At 38.2% G+C, this 18,678-nt stretch overlaps 1 protein-coding gene across 3 annotated transcripts in view; it reads right to left on the reverse strand.

Moving 5' to 3' along the window:
* Positions 1 to 18,678, reverse strand: part of UBE2D1 (ubiquitin conjugating enzyme E2 D1) — a 32,406-nt gene that overhangs the window by 1,973 nt on the left and 11,755 nt on the right. The window contains exons 2-6 of one of the 3 annotated variants that reach the window (XM_047761248.1): positions 9,502 to 9,565; positions 9,377 to 9,408; positions 6,267 to 6,344; positions 4,994 to 5,099; positions 574 to 667 (exon numbers count right to left, since the gene is read on the reverse strand). In XM_047761248.1, coding sequence (XP_047617204.1) covers positions 574 to 667; positions 4,994 to 5,099; positions 6,267 to 6,344; positions 9,377 to 9,408; positions 9,502 to 9,565 — 374 coding nt within the window. Of the gene's footprint in view, positions 1 to 573; positions 668 to 4,993; positions 5,100 to 6,266; positions 6,345 to 9,376; positions 9,409 to 9,501; positions 9,566 to 18,678 lie in introns of those variants that run through there. The other 2 variants (XM_047761249.1, XM_047761250.1) reach the window with 2 other exon arrangements.

The following is an 18,678-nucleotide window of genomic DNA, read 5'->3' on the forward strand; positions in this document are numbered from 1 at the left end:
TTTAAAATTTAAATTTACTACCTAGAATTACAGACATAGAGAAATTACATATACTATGCCAATGCAGGACAAGTACTATTAAATAGTAAATGATTAAACAATAAGTGGGAAGGAACAAGATTTTTTTGTAAACAAAGTTTAAAAAGAAAGGTTTATGGAGTTCCTGTTGTGGCACAGCGGAAACGAATCTAACTAGGAACTAGGAACCGTGAGGTTGCCGGTTCCATCCCGGGCCTCACTCAGTGGGTTAAGGATCTGGCATTGCTGTGAACTGTGGTATAGGTTGCAGATGCAGCTCAGATCTGGTGTTGCTGTGGCTGTGGCATATGCCAGCAGCTACAGCTCTGATTAGACCCCTAGCCTGGGAACCTCCATATGCCTAGGGTGCAGCACTAAAAAGCAAAATAAATAAATAAATAAATAAATAAAAACAAAGGTTTACTCCATTGCAAAGATAAACAAACTTAATATAAACATAATGAGCATAACCAGATATACTTCAATACATTAACAATACTTATGTTTTCACATTACAGAGAATGCACCCAAAGAGAAACTAAAATAAGCACTTACTTTTCTTTGTCTGATTTGTAGATTTGTGCAATATCTGGTACTAAGGGGTCATCTGGATTAGGGTCACAAAGTAGAGAACATATGGACAATAAAACTAGAAGGAAAAGAGAAATTGTATTACATAATGAACTTTCTACTTTTACAAATTACTCATGTGAAAGCAATTTTACTGAATAGACAATAAAGTTATAAAGAAAAATATAAAATGAACATATCCATTTTAGATGAACTTTGGTTAGCAGAAAATACCTTTAATGTTTTAATTACAAAATTACCGTATAGTCTACATATAATACAAAATTATAATTTTGAAGTTTAAAATTCTATTTTAATTTCTATTTATTTAAAAAATATAAGCCTCCAAAATGGCTATTAACAACCTTCAAATTAAAAGTTTTCTACAAAAATATTTTTAGGTAACACACATATACTCCAAATGGTACATAACTGAAAGAATATTAGGATGGCATCCTAGTCTTTAGGTGTTTCTTAGAGATGCTTTTTTACTTTAGTGAGAAAACTAACCACTTTTAATTCCATTTTGATGCAGAAAATCTGTGTTCTAATCAATTCAAGGTAAAGCAATCAAATTATACTTAACAGTCCAAACCATTTTGGGAGCTTGAGCTCATGTACTTTTTATACTTGGGCTTAGAGCTAATGAAGAAAGATTTTTAAGATTTTTTCAAATTTTTTTTAATTCCATGTACATTAATACCAAATGCATTTAAAAACAATACGAACTCTTGCTTCTTGCCACATTATATCAAAATACTAATGCATACAGCTACATTTAAAAAAAAATCTAAGTATCTGAAAAAGGAGGGAACAAGGGGTCTGGTTTCTCATTTGTCTGCTTCAATTACATGCCACCACTTCTGAAGGGATACCTGGATTCTTTGGAACAAACTTCCATCTTCATCTTCCTCTGCTATGTTCCTCTACCTTTTCCTATTCTTACATACCCAAAGGTGAATTTTTTAAAGCAGAGTTGATTCTTAAATGATATGGAAAAGGGGTGTTAAGGACTAATGAAAAACTAATATTTTATTCATCATCTTTTATCTTTCATCTGCCCAATGCAATTTCAAGCTTGTATATTAAAACAAGGTAAATTATGTTGGCTCCTTCTCCAGAAAGTTTCAAGACTAAACTCATGATAAAAAGCAAAGTAAGATTTAAAATACTAAAAAGTGAAAAATTCACAAATAAGGAAAAGTATAAGCTACCTTATAAAGTAAGCAAAAGGGAAGTTCCTCATCTTCCCACTCCTACTGCCAAGAGTACTGTGCCTGATTTCATTATTATGCACACAAATCCAATGCTTTAAGATAAGGGAAAAGGTGATAGTGTTAGGGCCCCATCTGCATCATATGGAAGTTTTCAGCTAGGGGTCCAATCAGAGTTGCATCTTCCTGGGCTACACCAGAGCCACAGCAACGTCAGATCCTCAACCCACAGAGCAGGGCCAGGGATTGAACCCATATCCTCATGGATACTAGTCGGGTTTGTAACCTGCTCAGCCACAACGGGAACTCCAAGGTAACAACAGTTAACATTCATTTGAGTGCTTACTATGCGCTAGTTGCTGGGACCATATGTAGTGTTAGTATTATAATTCCCATTTGAGGAGTTCCTGTCGTGGCGCAGCAGAAACAAGTCCAGCTAGGAACCATGAGATTGCTGGTTCAATCCCTGGCCTCTCTCAGGGGGGTTAAGGATCCAGAATTGCTGTGAGCTGTAGTGTAGGTGGAAGACGTGGCTTGGATCCAGCATTGCTGTGGCTGTGGCGTAGGCCAGAGGCTACAACTCTGATTAGACCCCTAGCCTGGGAACCTCCATATGCCATGGGTACAGCCCTAAAAAGGAAAAAAAAAAAAAAAAAATTCCCATTTGACACATGAGGAAATTCAGGCTCTTTGAAGTTGTTCTTAAAGAATAGTTTCCAGAAGCCAACAATAACTAATTATTTTCTATCAAGAGCTACCAATGTCAGAAGGTAAGTGTTCAACATCTAGTAGTTTGCTCTTTATAGGTAGGTGTTTAGCTGCATACGCCAAATAAATTCCATTTTGTGACACTACTGCAGGAAAGAGTATATTAATTTGAATAACCCTATGACACAGTATCTTTCCTTAATCTAGTGTGTAACAGTTTTATTACGTGAAAGATTTTTACTCTTTTTTTTTTTTGTTGCTTTTCAGGGCTGCACCTGAGGCATATGGAGGTTCCCAGCCCAGGGATCTCAGAGCTACAGCTGCTGGCCTACACCACAGCCACAGCAGCATGGGACCCGAGCCAAGTCTTTGGACCTACACCAAAGCTCAGGGCAACGCTGGATACTTAACCAACTGAGCGAGGCCAGGGATCGAACCAGCAACCTCATGGTTCCTAGTCAAATCCATTTCTGCTGCTCCACGACGGGAACGCCTCCTATTATGTGAAAGATTTTAATTTTATTTTTATTTTTAATTTTTTTTTGTCTTTTTGCCTTTTCTAGGGCTGCTTCCCGCGACATACGGAGGTTCCCAGGCTAGGGGTCTAATTAGAGCTGTAGCCACCGGCCTATGCCAGAGCCACAGCAACGCGGGATCCGAGCTGCATCCGAAACCTACACCACAGCTCACGGCAACACCGGATCCTTAACCCACTGAGCGAGGCCAGGGATTGAATCCACAACCTCATAGTTCCTAGTTGGATTCGTTAACCACTGAGCCACAACGGGAACTCCAATGTGAAAGATTTTTAAAAGGACACTAGAACCCACATGAATTTTTTTTTTGGGTGTACCTAAGGCATGCGGAAGTTCCCAGGCCAGGGAATGAACGTGCACCACAGCAGTGACAATACTGGCTCCTTAACCCACTGAGCCTCAGGGAACTCCTTTAACATTTAAAAAACAAGTTACAGGAGTTCCCTGGTGGCTCAGAGGGTTAAGGATCTGGTGTTGTCACTGTTGTGGTGTGGGTTCAATCCCTGGCCTGGGAACTTCCACATGCTGTGGGCACACCAAGAAAAATCACAAAAGACCTCATTACATATTCAGACAACATTTATTAAAAAAATTTTCTAGGAGTTCCTGTCGTGGTTCAGCGGTTAACAAATCTGACTGGGATCCATGGGAAGACAGGTTTGATCCCCGGCCTTGCTCAGTGGGTTAAGGATCTGGTGTTGCCGTGAGCTGTGGTGTAGGTTGCAGACGTGGCTTGGATCAGGCATTGCTGTGGCTGTGGCTGTGGCTGTGGCTGGCAGCTATAGCTCTGATTAGATCCCTAGTCTGGGAACCTTCATATGCCTCAGGCGCAGCCCTAAAAAGCAGAAAAAAAAAAAAAAAATTAAATGACCATGGATTCCCCTCCTGAATCCTTGAAGAGAAACAGTTTTCTTAAATTTTATAAAAAGCAAACTACCAAGTTGCTTTTAGGGGCAGATGCTTCTAACTCAAAATAGTAATTCAAGTTCTCTTCTGTTGGAGAACCATGACAAAATTAAGAGGCTGGCAAAGCAAACAGCATTGGCTAATGAAACAAAACAGCTTCAGATGCCCTATACATACATCTCATAATTTAGCAAAGAACAGTGCTATATACATTTGCAAAAGTTGAGAATCTCCATGGATTATGTATCAGTCCTTACAAGGATGCTATAGATTATTTGAAGTTTAGACTAACATGCCACATGTGCTACATTATTCTAAAGTGTTAAATATGTCTCTCATTTAAAAGCATTTATTTTATCTGCCTAGTCTGACATTTCTTCTTAGATGAAGTGAATTAGATGTAAAGCTTTACTCATTACGTCAATAAATAATTCCATCTAGTGGGTGGGACAACTGGTCCCAAAATTTTATTATTATTTTTGTCTTTTTAGGGCCGTACCCATGGCATATGGAGGTTCCCTGGCTAGGGGTCCAATCAGAGCTGTTGCTGTCAGCCTATGCTGCAGCCACCACAAGGCCAGATCCGAGCCACGTCTGCGACCTACACCACAGATCACAGCAACTCCGGATCCTTAACCCACTTCGTGAAGCCAGGGATCAAACGCGAAAACTAGTTGGACTTGTTTCTGCTGCGCCATGATGGGAACTCCCCCCAAATCTCATTTGTATTGCTATGTGTGTGTTTGTGTGTCTCTGTCTCTCTCTTTTTAAAGATAAAGCCCAAACTAAAGGAGTAAAAGGTCAACAGGCTTATCCCCAAATTCCTAGCTCTAACATTTAAATTTCTGACATTTCATCATTTAGATTTGCCCATCAACTCCTCAAGCAAGAGTAATATAAAAGATAGGAAAACAAAGCAGTATCAAAGCAGAAGAAAACACAGTAAATTGGTTTTTTTAAACTTTTGTCTCTGAGATACCTCTGCTGTATTTTTCCTGTCTCACTGTTACCAACAACTATAAATCTGATAAAGGAAATTACCTTTTGATACAGTCAGAGCCGGTGACCACTGTGATCTCAGGATATCGAGACAAATACTTCCATTACTGTTTATGTTTGGATGGTAAATTTTTGTTGTGAAAGCAATCTAGGCATAAAACATAACAAAACAAAACTGTGACAACCCATGAACTATGAAACCAAACAATTAATTTGCCCCAGGGTAAAATGTCCTCAATTTTATGTGATCTTACTGGAGAAATGCATTCAACACAAACTGGATGAGCATCTACTTTATACTCGCAAAACTTTAGCTATTGATAATGTGAAAGCAAATAATCAGTCTCCTGCTCTCCCCACCCCAAGGAATTAAGAATTATTTTGGAAAGTGTGATAAATAAGTCTATAATGGTTAGTATGACTGGTTCGGCAGCACCTGAGGTAATTAACCATCCCTCAAAGCAAGACTTTTCTTAATTTGATTAACAAAGGAACACCTGGATCTAAAAATAGGATGCTGACCCTATTCCAGAAGAAAGTTGAGGGGCCTCAGCTTATAACCTGTCCTAAGAAATTCACCAAGAATTCTAATCTTCCACAAGAGTTGTTATATCACTTCATATACAATTTTTTTTTGGTCATGCCTACAGCACACAGAAGCTCCTGATTCACGGATCAAACCCACACTACAGTAGCAACCTGAGCTGCAGCAGCAAAAACAGGAAGTCCTCAACCTGATGAGCCAGAGAGGAACTCCCTAATCAGGGGTTTTTAAAAATCTAAAATAATTATTTCTTGAGTGACAGAATTTGTTAATGATTTCCTCCCGCACTGATATACTCCCATCATTTGTTTCCTTTTTTGATCTAACTTTAATAAGAACGTGCTTTTAATCCCACCTACCACACTAAAGGGACTGTGTCACATTTACTTTTTATATTCCCCAATGCAACAGAACATGGTAGGTGTTCAGCAAATGTTTACTGAGTGCTTAAAAACTGAGAAGGAAGGGCCAACCCAGGATAGATAACCCCTTGAATGGAAAAGTCTAATTCTTAACCATAAAAACCCCCTGTACTACATATATCTGAGGAGGGAAAGACAGGTAGGGAAGCTAATTTACTGCCTAAGAGACACTGCCTCCTGTGTACAGACATAATACAATATTTGAGTAAGAAAGCATAATTTAGATTCAGTGGTTTTATAGAAAAGATTGAACATGCCAGCCTACCCATGGTCTTTTGACATCATGAAAATATTGGATAGAGTAAAACCCCTGACGGAGTTGTCACATGAACCATAAAAATAAAGATACCTTTGGTGGTTTAAAAGGATAGTCTGTCGGGAAATGTACAGTGAGAAAGAAGACTCCACCTTGATATGCGCTATCAGGCTGAAATTACAAAATAATTGCATCAGTGTTTGATTACTATATTTATTAGTAGTAACCTAAAATGATTCCCCCAAAATATATCATTTAAAAAAAAAATGCCAGGAGTTCCCGTCATGGCGCAAGGGTTAACGAATCCGACTAGGAACCATGAGGTTGCGGGTTCGGTCCCTGCTCTTGCTCAGTGGGTCAACGATCCGGCGTTGCCCTGAGCTGTGGTGTAGGTTGCAGATGCGGCTCAGATCCCACGTTGCTGTGGCTCTGGCATAGGCTGGCAGTTACAGCTCCGATTAGATCCCTAGCCTGGGAACCTCCATATGCTGTGGAAGCGGCCCAAAGAAATAGCAAAAAGACCAAAAAAAAAAAAAAACCACTTTGTCGTAAGTTCAAATCATTTAAACTTGAAAACAGGTTTTTCTTTGCAGGACTGAAGGAGAATTTTCCAACAATTATGCTGACGTTGTAGTTCAAAACAAAACAAAAATAGGACACACGGTGGTGTGACTTACCCAAACAAATCTGTTTATGAATATAAATTTTTAAAGATCAGTATAGACACAAGCCTGCTGTGAGAAAAGAATAATTTTTGGCAGCAGTAATCAGTATAGAAAAAATGGCTGGGGCTAGTATTTAACCTCCTTAATTACAAAACTAAAGTCCTGATGGTCCTTTAAGGGGTACGAATGGAGATGAACTGAAACAACCAAATTATAAAAGAAAAGGCTAAGTGACACTGTGATATAATTTAGACCTCAAATCTTCACTTAGTTTATAAAATAACATGGAAAATGCAAATAAGCCCCAAACAAAATTAGATAAATTCAATTTCATAGAATTATAAAATTAGGAATCAGTTTTACAAAAGGAATTTAAATTTGGCCATGTCTTTATAGCAATCAGGAAATATTTGTTACAAGCAAGAAAAAAAAAGTTTGTTTAAAAAAAAAAGGGAAGGAGTTCCCATTTCGGCTCAGTGGTTAACGAACCTGACTAGTATCCATGAGGATGCTGTTCAATCCTGGGCCCTGATCAGTGGGTTAAGGGTCCGGCGTTGCTGTGAGCTGTGGTGTAGGGAGCAGACGCAGCTCGGATCCCACGCTGCTGTGGCTGTGGTGTAGGCCAGCAGCTACATCTCTGATTTGACCCCTAGCCTGGGAACTGCCATATGCTGTGGGTGCGGCCCCTAAAAAGACAAAAAAATAAAATAAATAAATAAATAAATAAAAATAAAAATGAAAAAATAAAAAAAGGGAAAAAGGGGGAAATAACAAAAATACCTTAAATTCTATTTAAATTCCTTTATATTTAATTAAATGTACTATATTATTTTAACCTTTTATTAATAACAGCAAGGCTATTATTACTTCCTCTTTAAGTTTCTACATAGACATTAGAGGTCTATACTGTATAACTATTCTTACTATATACCTAGTTTAATTCTTGTTCATCAAAAATTATAAAGAATGTAGAAAATTTAAGTTAGTTACCATCAACAGATATACTCAAATGATACCACAGAGTGGCAATATTTACATTACTAAAATAAAGGGGATATGAGTAACATAATTGTAACCATTTGCTACATGTGATTTACCTAAGAAATATTCCTGAAGGGCTATAATTCAAATGGCAAGGATGAAACTGGAAATACTGTTTTGAAGGTTCTTGGTAGGCAATGAAAACAGATAACTAGATTCTTTTTGCCCACTCCCGCAACATGAACTTCCCAGGACAGGAATCGAATCCATGCCATAGCAGCAACCCAAGCCGCTGCAGTGACAACGCTAGATCTTTAACCTGGATAACTCCCAAATAACTAGAATCTTACTGAAACTTGTTAAATAAATATGTTGTACTTCCCCCTTTAAAAAACTAACTTAATACAACAATGTAATAATTTAAGTCACTTGCCCAGGACTCCTGCTCTGAAAATTCAGTAACTTGTATTTCTTTTTTTTTTTTTGTCTTTTTGTCTTTTCAGGGCAGCACCCTGGCATATGGAGATTCCCAGGCTAGGGGTCAAATCAGAGCTACAGCTGCTGGCTTATGTCAGAGCCACAGCAACGCCGGATCCAAGCTGCGTCTGTGACCTACACCACAGCTCATGGCAATGCCAGATCCTTAACTCACTGAGCAAGGCCAGGGATAGAACCCAAAACCTTATGGATTTGTTTCCCCTGAACCACAACGGGAACTCGGAATAACTTGTATTTCTTAAAAGTTAAACATGCTATGATAAAAACTCTATAGCTTACAAAAACATGCTATAATAAAAACTCTATGGATTATAAAATGAAGCTCTTCTAGGGGAGGGAGGAGAGAATGATGCTCATGGAAACATGTTACAAATATACTCTTAGCCAGAGAGTAGATTTGAGCTGTCTGTGTCCATTCTTATGCAATCAGATTTTTGCCCAAAGAAAGAAAAGCCTACTTCAAGTCAAAACTGCTTCTCAGGTATAGAAAGGAATAATCGTAACAAAGGTAGGAACTGTTAAGAGAATCCAGTCATAAAACAACAGGTAATTTTGAGTGTAGGACAATGCAACAAAAGAGGCAAATTCATGAGGTGGCAACAACAGAGCCACTTTGATATATTATTGGTTCTCCCTTACACACAGGAACAGTGATGAAATTTACTGCAAAATAGTGCTTATTACATTATTGAGTTAACCAAACTTATTTCTAACCTACTAAAACTGTTGAAGTAAGAGTAATTACGCTTAGTTTTGAACAAATGGCTTTTTGTGTTTTTCAAAAAAAAGAAAGCAAATACATAGCCTGGTTATAAATTGTGGGCAATCCATTACTATGCATAATGATCAAGGATTTGGCAAAGTAAATGTGATCCAAATGAATATTTGCCCCCATGGCTCTAGAAAAATCACCCTAAATCCTTGACTTGTATTTTGCTCCCAAAGTGATTCAGAACACAAAAAAATTCAACCTTAGCCACAAACATCTGATCAGAGGTGAAATGGCAAGAATGAAGTATGTCTGAGGGGATTAATTTCATATATATGAATCATACTTACAGGCCCCATAATAGTTGCTTGCCAGTGGAACACTGAAACAAACAAAGGAGTTTTGGAGTCATTAACAAGTGTTCAAACCTGTATTATTAATGGTAGTAAAATCCTAGCAAGAGAGCAAAGCTTACGGTCATCTCCCACAGGTCCAGCCGAACAGTGAGCAGGTGGGTCACGCTGTAGATCACTTAATTCCTGGAACAAAGCAAAAATACTTGAGGTTAATTCTTTTCCAGTGAAACAAGCACAATAATCCACGAAGGCAGACTATTCATTTAAAAATCATTTTAGGTTGTTCTATTCAATTGTGGGAACATAAAATGTCCTTGGTCACTGAGATGTAGAAGAGTATGAAATGAAGGATTAAATTCCATGAGACAGCTCCAAATCTTGAAAAAAAATTAAATGAGTTAAAATTCATTTAACATCCCTGGGGATGTTTTTCTTTAACATCCATAAGGCAAAATATTTTTTAGTATCTATTGAATGTGAGGTAATTTACATAAGTTCTAGGTATATAAGAAACAGATCTGACTTCAACAATTTTTTTTTTTTTTGCTTTTTAGGGATGCATCTGCCAGCTTCTTAGCTTCACAAATATACCATTTACTGAGAAGTGGGAATACTAGAAGACATGTTGAGTTCCCTTCTGGCACAGTGGGTTAAGGACTGGGTGTTGTGTTGTTACTGCAGCAGCGAAGGTCTTTGCTGTGGCAGAGGTTCAATCCCTGACCCAGAAACTTCCACATGCTGTGAGCATGGCCAAAAAAAAAAAAAAAAAAAAGAAAGACAACGACATGTTGATTTGGTAAGTTGATAGACTGAATCTGTGATCCCTGTGATATCAAGGAAAAATTTAGTTAAACATACAGGGTAGGAGCTTAAAAAAGGATTAGACTAGAAATCAGAAAATCACTGTATATATTTGGTATATATGTGTGTATGTTACTAGTCAGATTCATTTCCACTGAGGCACGAGGAGAACACCTACCTGGTATTTAAAACTGTGGGAATGATGTAAACATTTGAACACATGTAAACAAATACTACATTCATCAGATCTAAGATGCCAGAGACTGTAAATCACATCCTTATTTTATGTACTGATAATTAAGAAGAAATGCTGCCAATTAAATTTTAAGACACCAACAATTTTAAGGCACATCCAGACTTCAGAAATGTTAAAATGAGGAGTTCCCATCATGGCGCAGTGGTTAACGAATCCGACTAGGAACCATGAGGTTGCGGGTTCGGTCCCTGCCCTTGCTCAGTGGGTTAACAATCTGGCATTGCCGTGAGCTGTGGTGTAGGTTGCAGACACGGCTCGGATCCAGCATTGCTGTGGCCCTGGTGTAGGCCGGTGGCTTCAGCTCCGATTCGACCCCTAGCCTGGGAACTTCCATATGCCGAGGGAGCGGCCCAAGAAATGGCAAAAAGACAAAAAAAAAAAAAGAAATGTTAAAATGAAAAAGATATGCACCTTAGAATCACTGCCATACAGTAATTACAGCAATGAGTTCAGTGTTCTAATAGAGACAAACAAGGAAGAAGCAGCGGTAGGGAAAGGTTGTCCTAAGAAAGTGATATATTGGCTAAGTAACCAATTGAGTCAAGTGCAAACTCAAACTCAGTTCTCTTCCCAAGTCTTCCAGTCTTTTCCAGTATACCTTGGTACTTTCATTTTCACTTTTGTTTTGTTTTGTTTTTATCCTCCACAGCTGGTGCTGTGCTTCTTTTCCTGACAAAAATTAACTAATGGAGTTAGCAGCTTCTTTGATACAGGTACAATTAATTAAACGATGAAGAGGTAGATTTCAGTGATCGGGAGTTGCTGTCGTGGTTCAGTGGTTAACAAATCCGACTAGGAACCAAGAGGTTGCGGGTTCGATCCCTGGCCTCGCTCAGTGGGTTAAGGATCCAGCGTTGCCATGAGCTGTGGTGTAGGCTGCAGATGCGGCTTGGATCCCGTGTTGCTGTGGCTCTGGTATAGGCCGTCGGCTACAGATCCAATTAGACCCCTAGTCTGGGAACCTTCATGTGCCACAGGTGCAGCTGTAGAAAAGACCAAAAAAAAAAAAAAAAGATAGTGGTAAAAAAAAAAAAGCACGGTTTTGAAGTTCAAGTCCAGATGCCATCGCTCACTTGCCATGTGATCTTGGGCAAAACTTTGTTTTTCTCTATAAGCCTAAGTTTTCTTTAATACCAAGTGGCATTATGACATTCATCCACAGTTTCTATGACAAACAAGTGAAATAACACATATGAAATGCATGGCAGTATTTAGCACAGAGCTGGCATTCAAATAAAGATTAAGATAATATGCAATTAATAACAACCATCCAATTCTCTAGTGGCATAATATAATTAACCATTTTAAACGATTGGGGGAGAAGCAGTTTCTAAGTCATAGTCTCACTTTAGAATGACTGTGCTTTATTTAACAGTTTTCTAATTTGGGCTTTTAGGAGATTGCTTTTGAAAAGATTCATCATGTTGAGTTTTCTAAACATTAGCGCAAACGGGTAAGTGGAATTTCTTTGCCCTTATTTTAACTAGAAATCTAGTTAATTGGAAATTGATAGCCTCTAATTGTGGTTTAAAAAACTTAAATATTTGTGCACATATATATTTTACAGAGTAATGTATGTGTGAATAAACCACATATACATTAATACAAATTTATTTCTTTACTAAAAACCCAAATCATATTTTACTTGCAGTAGCCTTAAATTGTGTTCAAATTTCAAATGTCAGACTATTCTTTCAAATCCCTTCAAAATAGTAAAGTAAAATACTCATTATCTTGTACCTATATTTTTGTGTCTTGATTCAACCTCTTGTTAGAAGTTAGGACTAAGGACAAGTAAGAGAGAGAGAGAGAAGGAAATCCAACAAGTGAACTCCTGCAAAGGCCAGGTTCTTAAGCTGTCTATTTAAAGCTCACTTATTATAGGAAAGAGGCAGCTGACAGCATGTCAAACATTCTTAACAGTCACATCAACCATTACTTACTACTAATGACATAGTGTTTTGATGAGATTTACACATCTTACTTAGGCTTTCTAGGAGAGTCTAAATTTCTAATGTTCTATCTCTTTGCCAAAATATATGTCTAGGAGTTCCCGTTGTGGTGCAGCAGAAATGAATCCAACTAGGAACCATGAGGTTGGGGGTTTGATCCCTGGCCTCACTCAGTGGGTTAAGGATCTGACCTTGCCGTGAGCTGTGGTGTAGGTTGCAGAAATGGCTCAGATCCCGAGTGACTGTGGCTCTGGCGTAGGCTGGTGGCTACAGCTCTGACTAGACCCATAGCCTGGGAACCTCCATATGCCGTGGGTGCTGCCCTAAAAAAAAAGACAAAAAAGTAAAAGATCTCAAAAGACAAAGCATTTAAAACTATTCATTTTTATTTAAGTTTTATGTGTGTCTTACAAAAGCAAAGCAAAGCAAAACAGTGCTTTGGAGGCAACAAAACTGGAAGAGCAATGTAGAAATAGTCAAAAACCCATAATGCCACTACCCAAACCAAACCATTCTCAACATATTAGACTACCTCCATCCATGGTTGTGATGGGGAATAAAGCATGTCACTGCTGGTGAAGAGAGTGTTAGGCTGAAATAGAACCTTCTGGAGGGCAATAACTATGAAAGTGAAAAATGCATATGGTATCTGACCCAGTAATTTCACCTCATAGTAATAATTGTCCAAATGGGGTGGGGAATAGAGTGGCATTGTTTCATACATGTTCAGATCTCCTTATAGTCATGCTTATAAATGACAGCTAAATTTTCACTTTTGTTCATGCACTCAATGTTACAACATCATATATCATTAAAGTGGAAAACTCCACTGTATACCCAGGAGAAAACTGAGAATGAAAAAGGCAAATAATATCTTAGTTTTATTATGAAATTAATTTTGACCTCACAGACCTCTTGAAGGTCTTTAGAAAACCCTCTTCTACCAGAATGGTATTTTAAAACTAGGACTTTTATGTACTTTATCCATGGATTCTTCCACAATATAAGGTGTTTGATATTGTCTGAATTAAACAATACAATTTAAGAAATAGTGTGATCAGGAGAGCAGAGACATCTGAAATTTCTATTTTTCAGAAATGCAAATGAGTAGACTTGGCAATCCAATCTGAATTAATTACTCCCTTAAGTAGATGTACAGATTGCATATAGTGAAAAATCTTAATAACAAGTGTTAAGAGAGAGTAGTGCAGGTCACTTAAAAACAATGGGGTGGCCCTTAAATAAAATAACATCTAGAAATCAATCTCCAAAGAATATTAATCATTAAGGTATCAAAAACACATGCCACTGCTACTATTTTCAATTTACAGAATGTATGATATTCTTACTAGACATTTTTGTTGTGGCTTTTCTGATTTAGAAAACCTCAAAACTCTAAATACTCCATCCTTATTGTTTATTTAAGAAGCTGATGACCTACTTTCAGGACACAGCTTTGGGCTGCTTTTCCAAGAGGAGTTAGGGGTTAGTGCTGAGCTGACCTAGTCTCAAAGTTGTCTTCTAAACGCTGGCAATCCTTGATGATAGAGCTACCCATGGACAGAGCTGCAATTTGTGGCATGGACAGAGGTTTTTTTTTTTTTTTTTTAACTTGTTCCAAGCTTAGTTTAACCAGATGAACTAATTACAGCAGAGGTTTATTAAGCACTTCCACATCCTTTTTAAAGGGATCATGATTCTGATTTTATACCCTCCTCCCAACTCTACACTCCTAATGTTTTAAAAATTTATTTTAATGGTATAGGACTATGATGCTAATAAAAACCTCTCAAGTCACTGGTCAGGCACAGTTGTTGATAATTAAACCGGGGCAAGAAATTCAAGGAAAATTTTTTGTGGAAAAAAGTAACTTCATAAAAGTTTAACAGATTTGGAAAGAGGTCCTAGAAACTTAAAAGTAGTTGTGTCTCCAAGAAAATACATGTAATAGTAGCTATAAGCCTCAAGGGTCACCTTCTGAATATGTTCACAGATGTTTGGAATACCCAAGGGAGTCCTAAAAAAAATTTCTCCTAGGACAGAAGTATGATCTATAAAGAAACTGGCATAAAATATCTTAACTGACACAAACTACTTTTTAAATAAAAAAATAAACTTAAATATGAAACATTAAAAAGGTTCCAAGAGCTGGGAAATTCTGAAAAGCCACATGGATTGCCTAAGAGTTTCTTTCTTACTCTAGCCCTTTAAACTTGGGGCACACCACAATACCTAACCTTCATTTGTTAAAACGTGGATTGTTGGAGCACAGAAAAAGGTATTCTTTTTTTTTTTATTTACCAGCTATTATAAGCAACGCTGAGGACTGCTGCATTTTGCCCCACGTGCCAAGTGCACCAACTCCAAGGGGCGCCATTCACATAGATTTCAATGTAAGTGGTGCCCCAGGGCTCTATAAAGCTTCAATATAGAAAGTTGCATATAAAAAAAATGAACATATCCTTCACACCCAACTTAGGATATCATCACAAATTTGAATAAACAGCATTTTTTTTACTTCTTTTTTAATAGATTTTTATTTTTTTTCCATTATAGTTGGTTTACAATGTTCTGTCAATTTCTGCTATACAGCAAAGTGACCCAGTCATAAATATATTTTTTCTCACATTATCCTACATCATGTTCCAGCACAAGTGACAAGATATAGTTTCCTGTGCTACACAGCAGGATCTCATTGCTTATCCACTCCAAATGCAACAGTTTGCATCTATTAACCCCAAACTCCCAGTCCATCCCGCTCCCTCCCCCTCCCCCTTGGCAACCACAAGTCTGTTCTCCAAGTCCATGAGTTTCTTTTCTGTAGAAAGCTTCATGTGTGCCGTATATTAGACTCCAGATATGTGATATCATATGGTATTTGTTTTTCTCTTTCTGACTGACTTCACTTAGGATGAGAGCCTCTAGTTCCATCCATGTTGCTGCAAATGACATTATTTTGTTCTTTTTATGGCTGAGTAGCATTCCATTGTGTGTATATGTATATATATACATCTTCTTAATCCATTCATCTGCTGATGGACATTTAGGTTGTTTCCATGTCTTGGCTAATGTGAATAGTGCTGCAATGAACATAAGGGTGTATGTATCTTTTTTAATGAGAGTTTTGTCCAGATATATGCCCAGGAGTGGGATTGCTGGGTCACATGGTAGTTCTATATTTAGTTTTCTGAGGTCAAACAGCATTTCTCACGTAGAAGTAAAAGTGACGGTGTTTGACATCTGAGTGGGACCATGAGCACTTATTTTAACTTTACTTCATCCATGTGCTGAAAATGGGAGGCGGGGGAAGGGCAAACCTGAAATTCAAAAATTAAAAGTGAAGAGGCGTTCCTGTCATGGCTCAGTGTTAACGAATCTGACGAGCATTCATGAGGATGCAGGTTCGATACCTGGCCATGCTCAGTGGGTTAAGGATCCGGTGCTGCCGTGAGCTGTGGTGTAGGTTGCAGATGCAGCTTGGATCTGGCATTGCTGTGGCTGTGGTGTTGGCCAGCAGCCACAGCTCTGATTCAACCCTAGCCTGGGAACCTCCATATGCTGCGGCTGCGGCCCTAAAAAGACCCCCCCCCCCCAAAAAAAAAAAGTGAAGACAGTGACGTTCTAGTGGAGGGAAAAGGAAAACTTTTTTCAATAGATGGTGCTGTTTGTCAACCTAGCAACTATTTCCTAAAGGGTATCTATATAGGAAAAAAAAAAGAACTTTAACCTCCCCCTACCTCAAATAATACACAAAAATCAATTCTAAATAGATAGGAGGTTTAAATTATGAAAGGTAAAATAGCACTTTTATTTCACTTTATTTTTTGTCTTTTTAGGGCCTCACCCATGGCATATGGAAGTTCCCAGGCTAAGGGTTGAATTGGAGCTGCAGCTGCCAGCCTGTGCCACAGCCACAGTAACTCAGGATCCGAGCCTCATCTGTGACCTACACCACAGCTCAGATGCCATATCCTTAACCTACTGAGTGGGGCCAGGGATTGAACCCGCATCCTCATGGATACTAGTCGGGTTCTTTAGCAATGAGCCACAACAGGAACCCCGAGATTTCTTAAATAAGACACAAAGAGGATTAACCATAAGTGAAAAAGAGAAAATCTGGATTTGATTAAAATCAAGAACATCTATCTGGGAGTTCCCTTTGTGGCACAGCAGAAACAAATCTGACTAGTATCCATGAGGATGCAAGTCCGATTTCTGGCCTTGCTCAGTGGTTCAGTGATCCAGCACTGCTGCGGCTGTGGTGGAGGCTGGCAGCTGTAACTCCGATTCAACCCCCAGCCTGGGAACTTCCACATGCTGCGGGTGTGGCCCTTGAAAAAAAAAAGAGAAGAACATCTATCTGTACACAAAGAAGACACATTAAAAGTGTGAAAAGGTAAGCCATAAAATAGAAGATATTTGCAATACATGTATCTGACAAAAGGCTCACATCCAGAATATGTTTAAAAAAAAATCCCATGGATCCATCTTTCGTTCGTTCTCTCTTTTTTTTTTTTTTTTTTGCTTTTTATAGCCACACCTGTGGCATGAGGAGGTTCTCAGTCTAGGGGTCTAAGTGGAGCTACAGTTGCTGGCCTACACCACAGCCATAGCAATGCAAGATCCAAGCCGCATCTGCGACCTACACCACAGCTCGTGGCAACACCAGATCCCTGACCCACTAAGCAAGGCCAGGGATGGAACCTGCAACCTCATGGTTCCTAGTCAGATTCATTCCCGCTGTGTCACGATGGGAACTCACGGATCCATTTTTCAAAGGCAGACTTGAATAAGCACTTTACAAAAGAGGCTATCCAAATGGTCAATATGCACATGGGGAAGGGCTCAGCTCCATTAATCATTACTGAAATGCAAATCAAAACCAAAATGCTATGTCGCTACAACTCCAAAATAAAAGTTAAAATGAAAAAGGAAGTACAAAATGTTGGCAAAGACGCGAAGCAACTGGAACTCTCATGTGCCACTGGTGGAAGAGGAAAAGTCTGACAGTAACTATGAAAGGTGAACAGAGGAATATTCAATGACCCTGCAATTCTACTGCCAGTTATATATAAAGAAATCATATAATGTGAAAGATGGCTATCAGATAATGAGACAAGCTATAAACCCATATACGAAAAGAACACACTGTGTGTATACATATATTTTATGTATCTTTCAATTTCATTTCCAGTGGCTTTTTAAATCTAAAATTGAAATACATCGCTTCAATTTCCGTTTGCTCCTTTGAGACAAAGTGAGCTTAAAACAAACCAATCTTAAACACAGACCATGCAATAAATATCATAAAAAACTGGTAAGTGTGCCCCAAGCTAAAGTAGTCTGTGTTAGTGAAGCAATTTTCTATCCTAATACAATTGAAATCCAAGTAAAAAACTATTTAGGATATTTAAATTTCAAAATAAAAATATAAGACATAGTAATGAAAGGCAGATTACAAGATACTGTCCCTATATTATGACTGGCACTATAAAAGCACTATGAGTCCACAAAAACATGTACTTAATGGATTTATACAGCCTAACATGGCTAAGGATCTCTATTCTAGTTCAGATTTCTATAGCCAACTAGACACAAAGAAAAGTACTGAGAGGCCTCAAACTGAATTTTAAATTGGCACAGATGGCATGTTTATAACACCTCCACAATATGCTGAGTGTTCTCTATAAAACCAACCTAGACACAGTCCCTGCCTCTAGGGGACTTAAAATCTAAAAGTAGATGAGGCAGCCTAATTCAAAGAAAGTAAACAAATAAAAAAGGAAACAAAGAAGGGAATGTAAGAGAAGAGAGGCCTACATTAATCTCTCAGCTCCCAGAAGGGTCACAGCCCAATCTCAACAGTGGAGAAGGAAAGCTAACAAGTTAGAGTTGCCTTATTTACCATCAGGCTTAATATGACACCATGCAGTAAATATTCTCTAAAAAATTGTGCTGACCAGACTGAAAATGCTTTGTTGTTCTCTAGTTTCAACATTCAGAAGGTCTAAATCTCCATAACAGATACAATATATACCCCACTGGGTGTCTGTAAAGGACATTAAGCAGCCCATGCATAGGGACTGATTTACAGTCTAAAATCTAAATTACTGAATCCAAAGCATATGAAAGCATTATTTCAAAAATTCTGGCTCAACTGGCAATTAATTAACGTGACACAAGCATCTTTGTTTCAACACTCTTAAAACAAGACAGTGATTCTTACTGGACTGCATTTTTGATGTTGTCTCTAAAGGAATATACGAGCTATATTTGGTTTGTCTGTA

Source organism: Phacochoerus africanus, chromosome 15 (assembly GCF_016906955.1).
Source record: "Phacochoerus africanus isolate WHEZ1 chromosome 15, ROS_Pafr_v1, whole genome shotgun sequence".
NCBI lineage: Eukaryota > Metazoa > Chordata > Mammalia > Artiodactyla > Suidae > Phacochoerus > Phacochoerus africanus.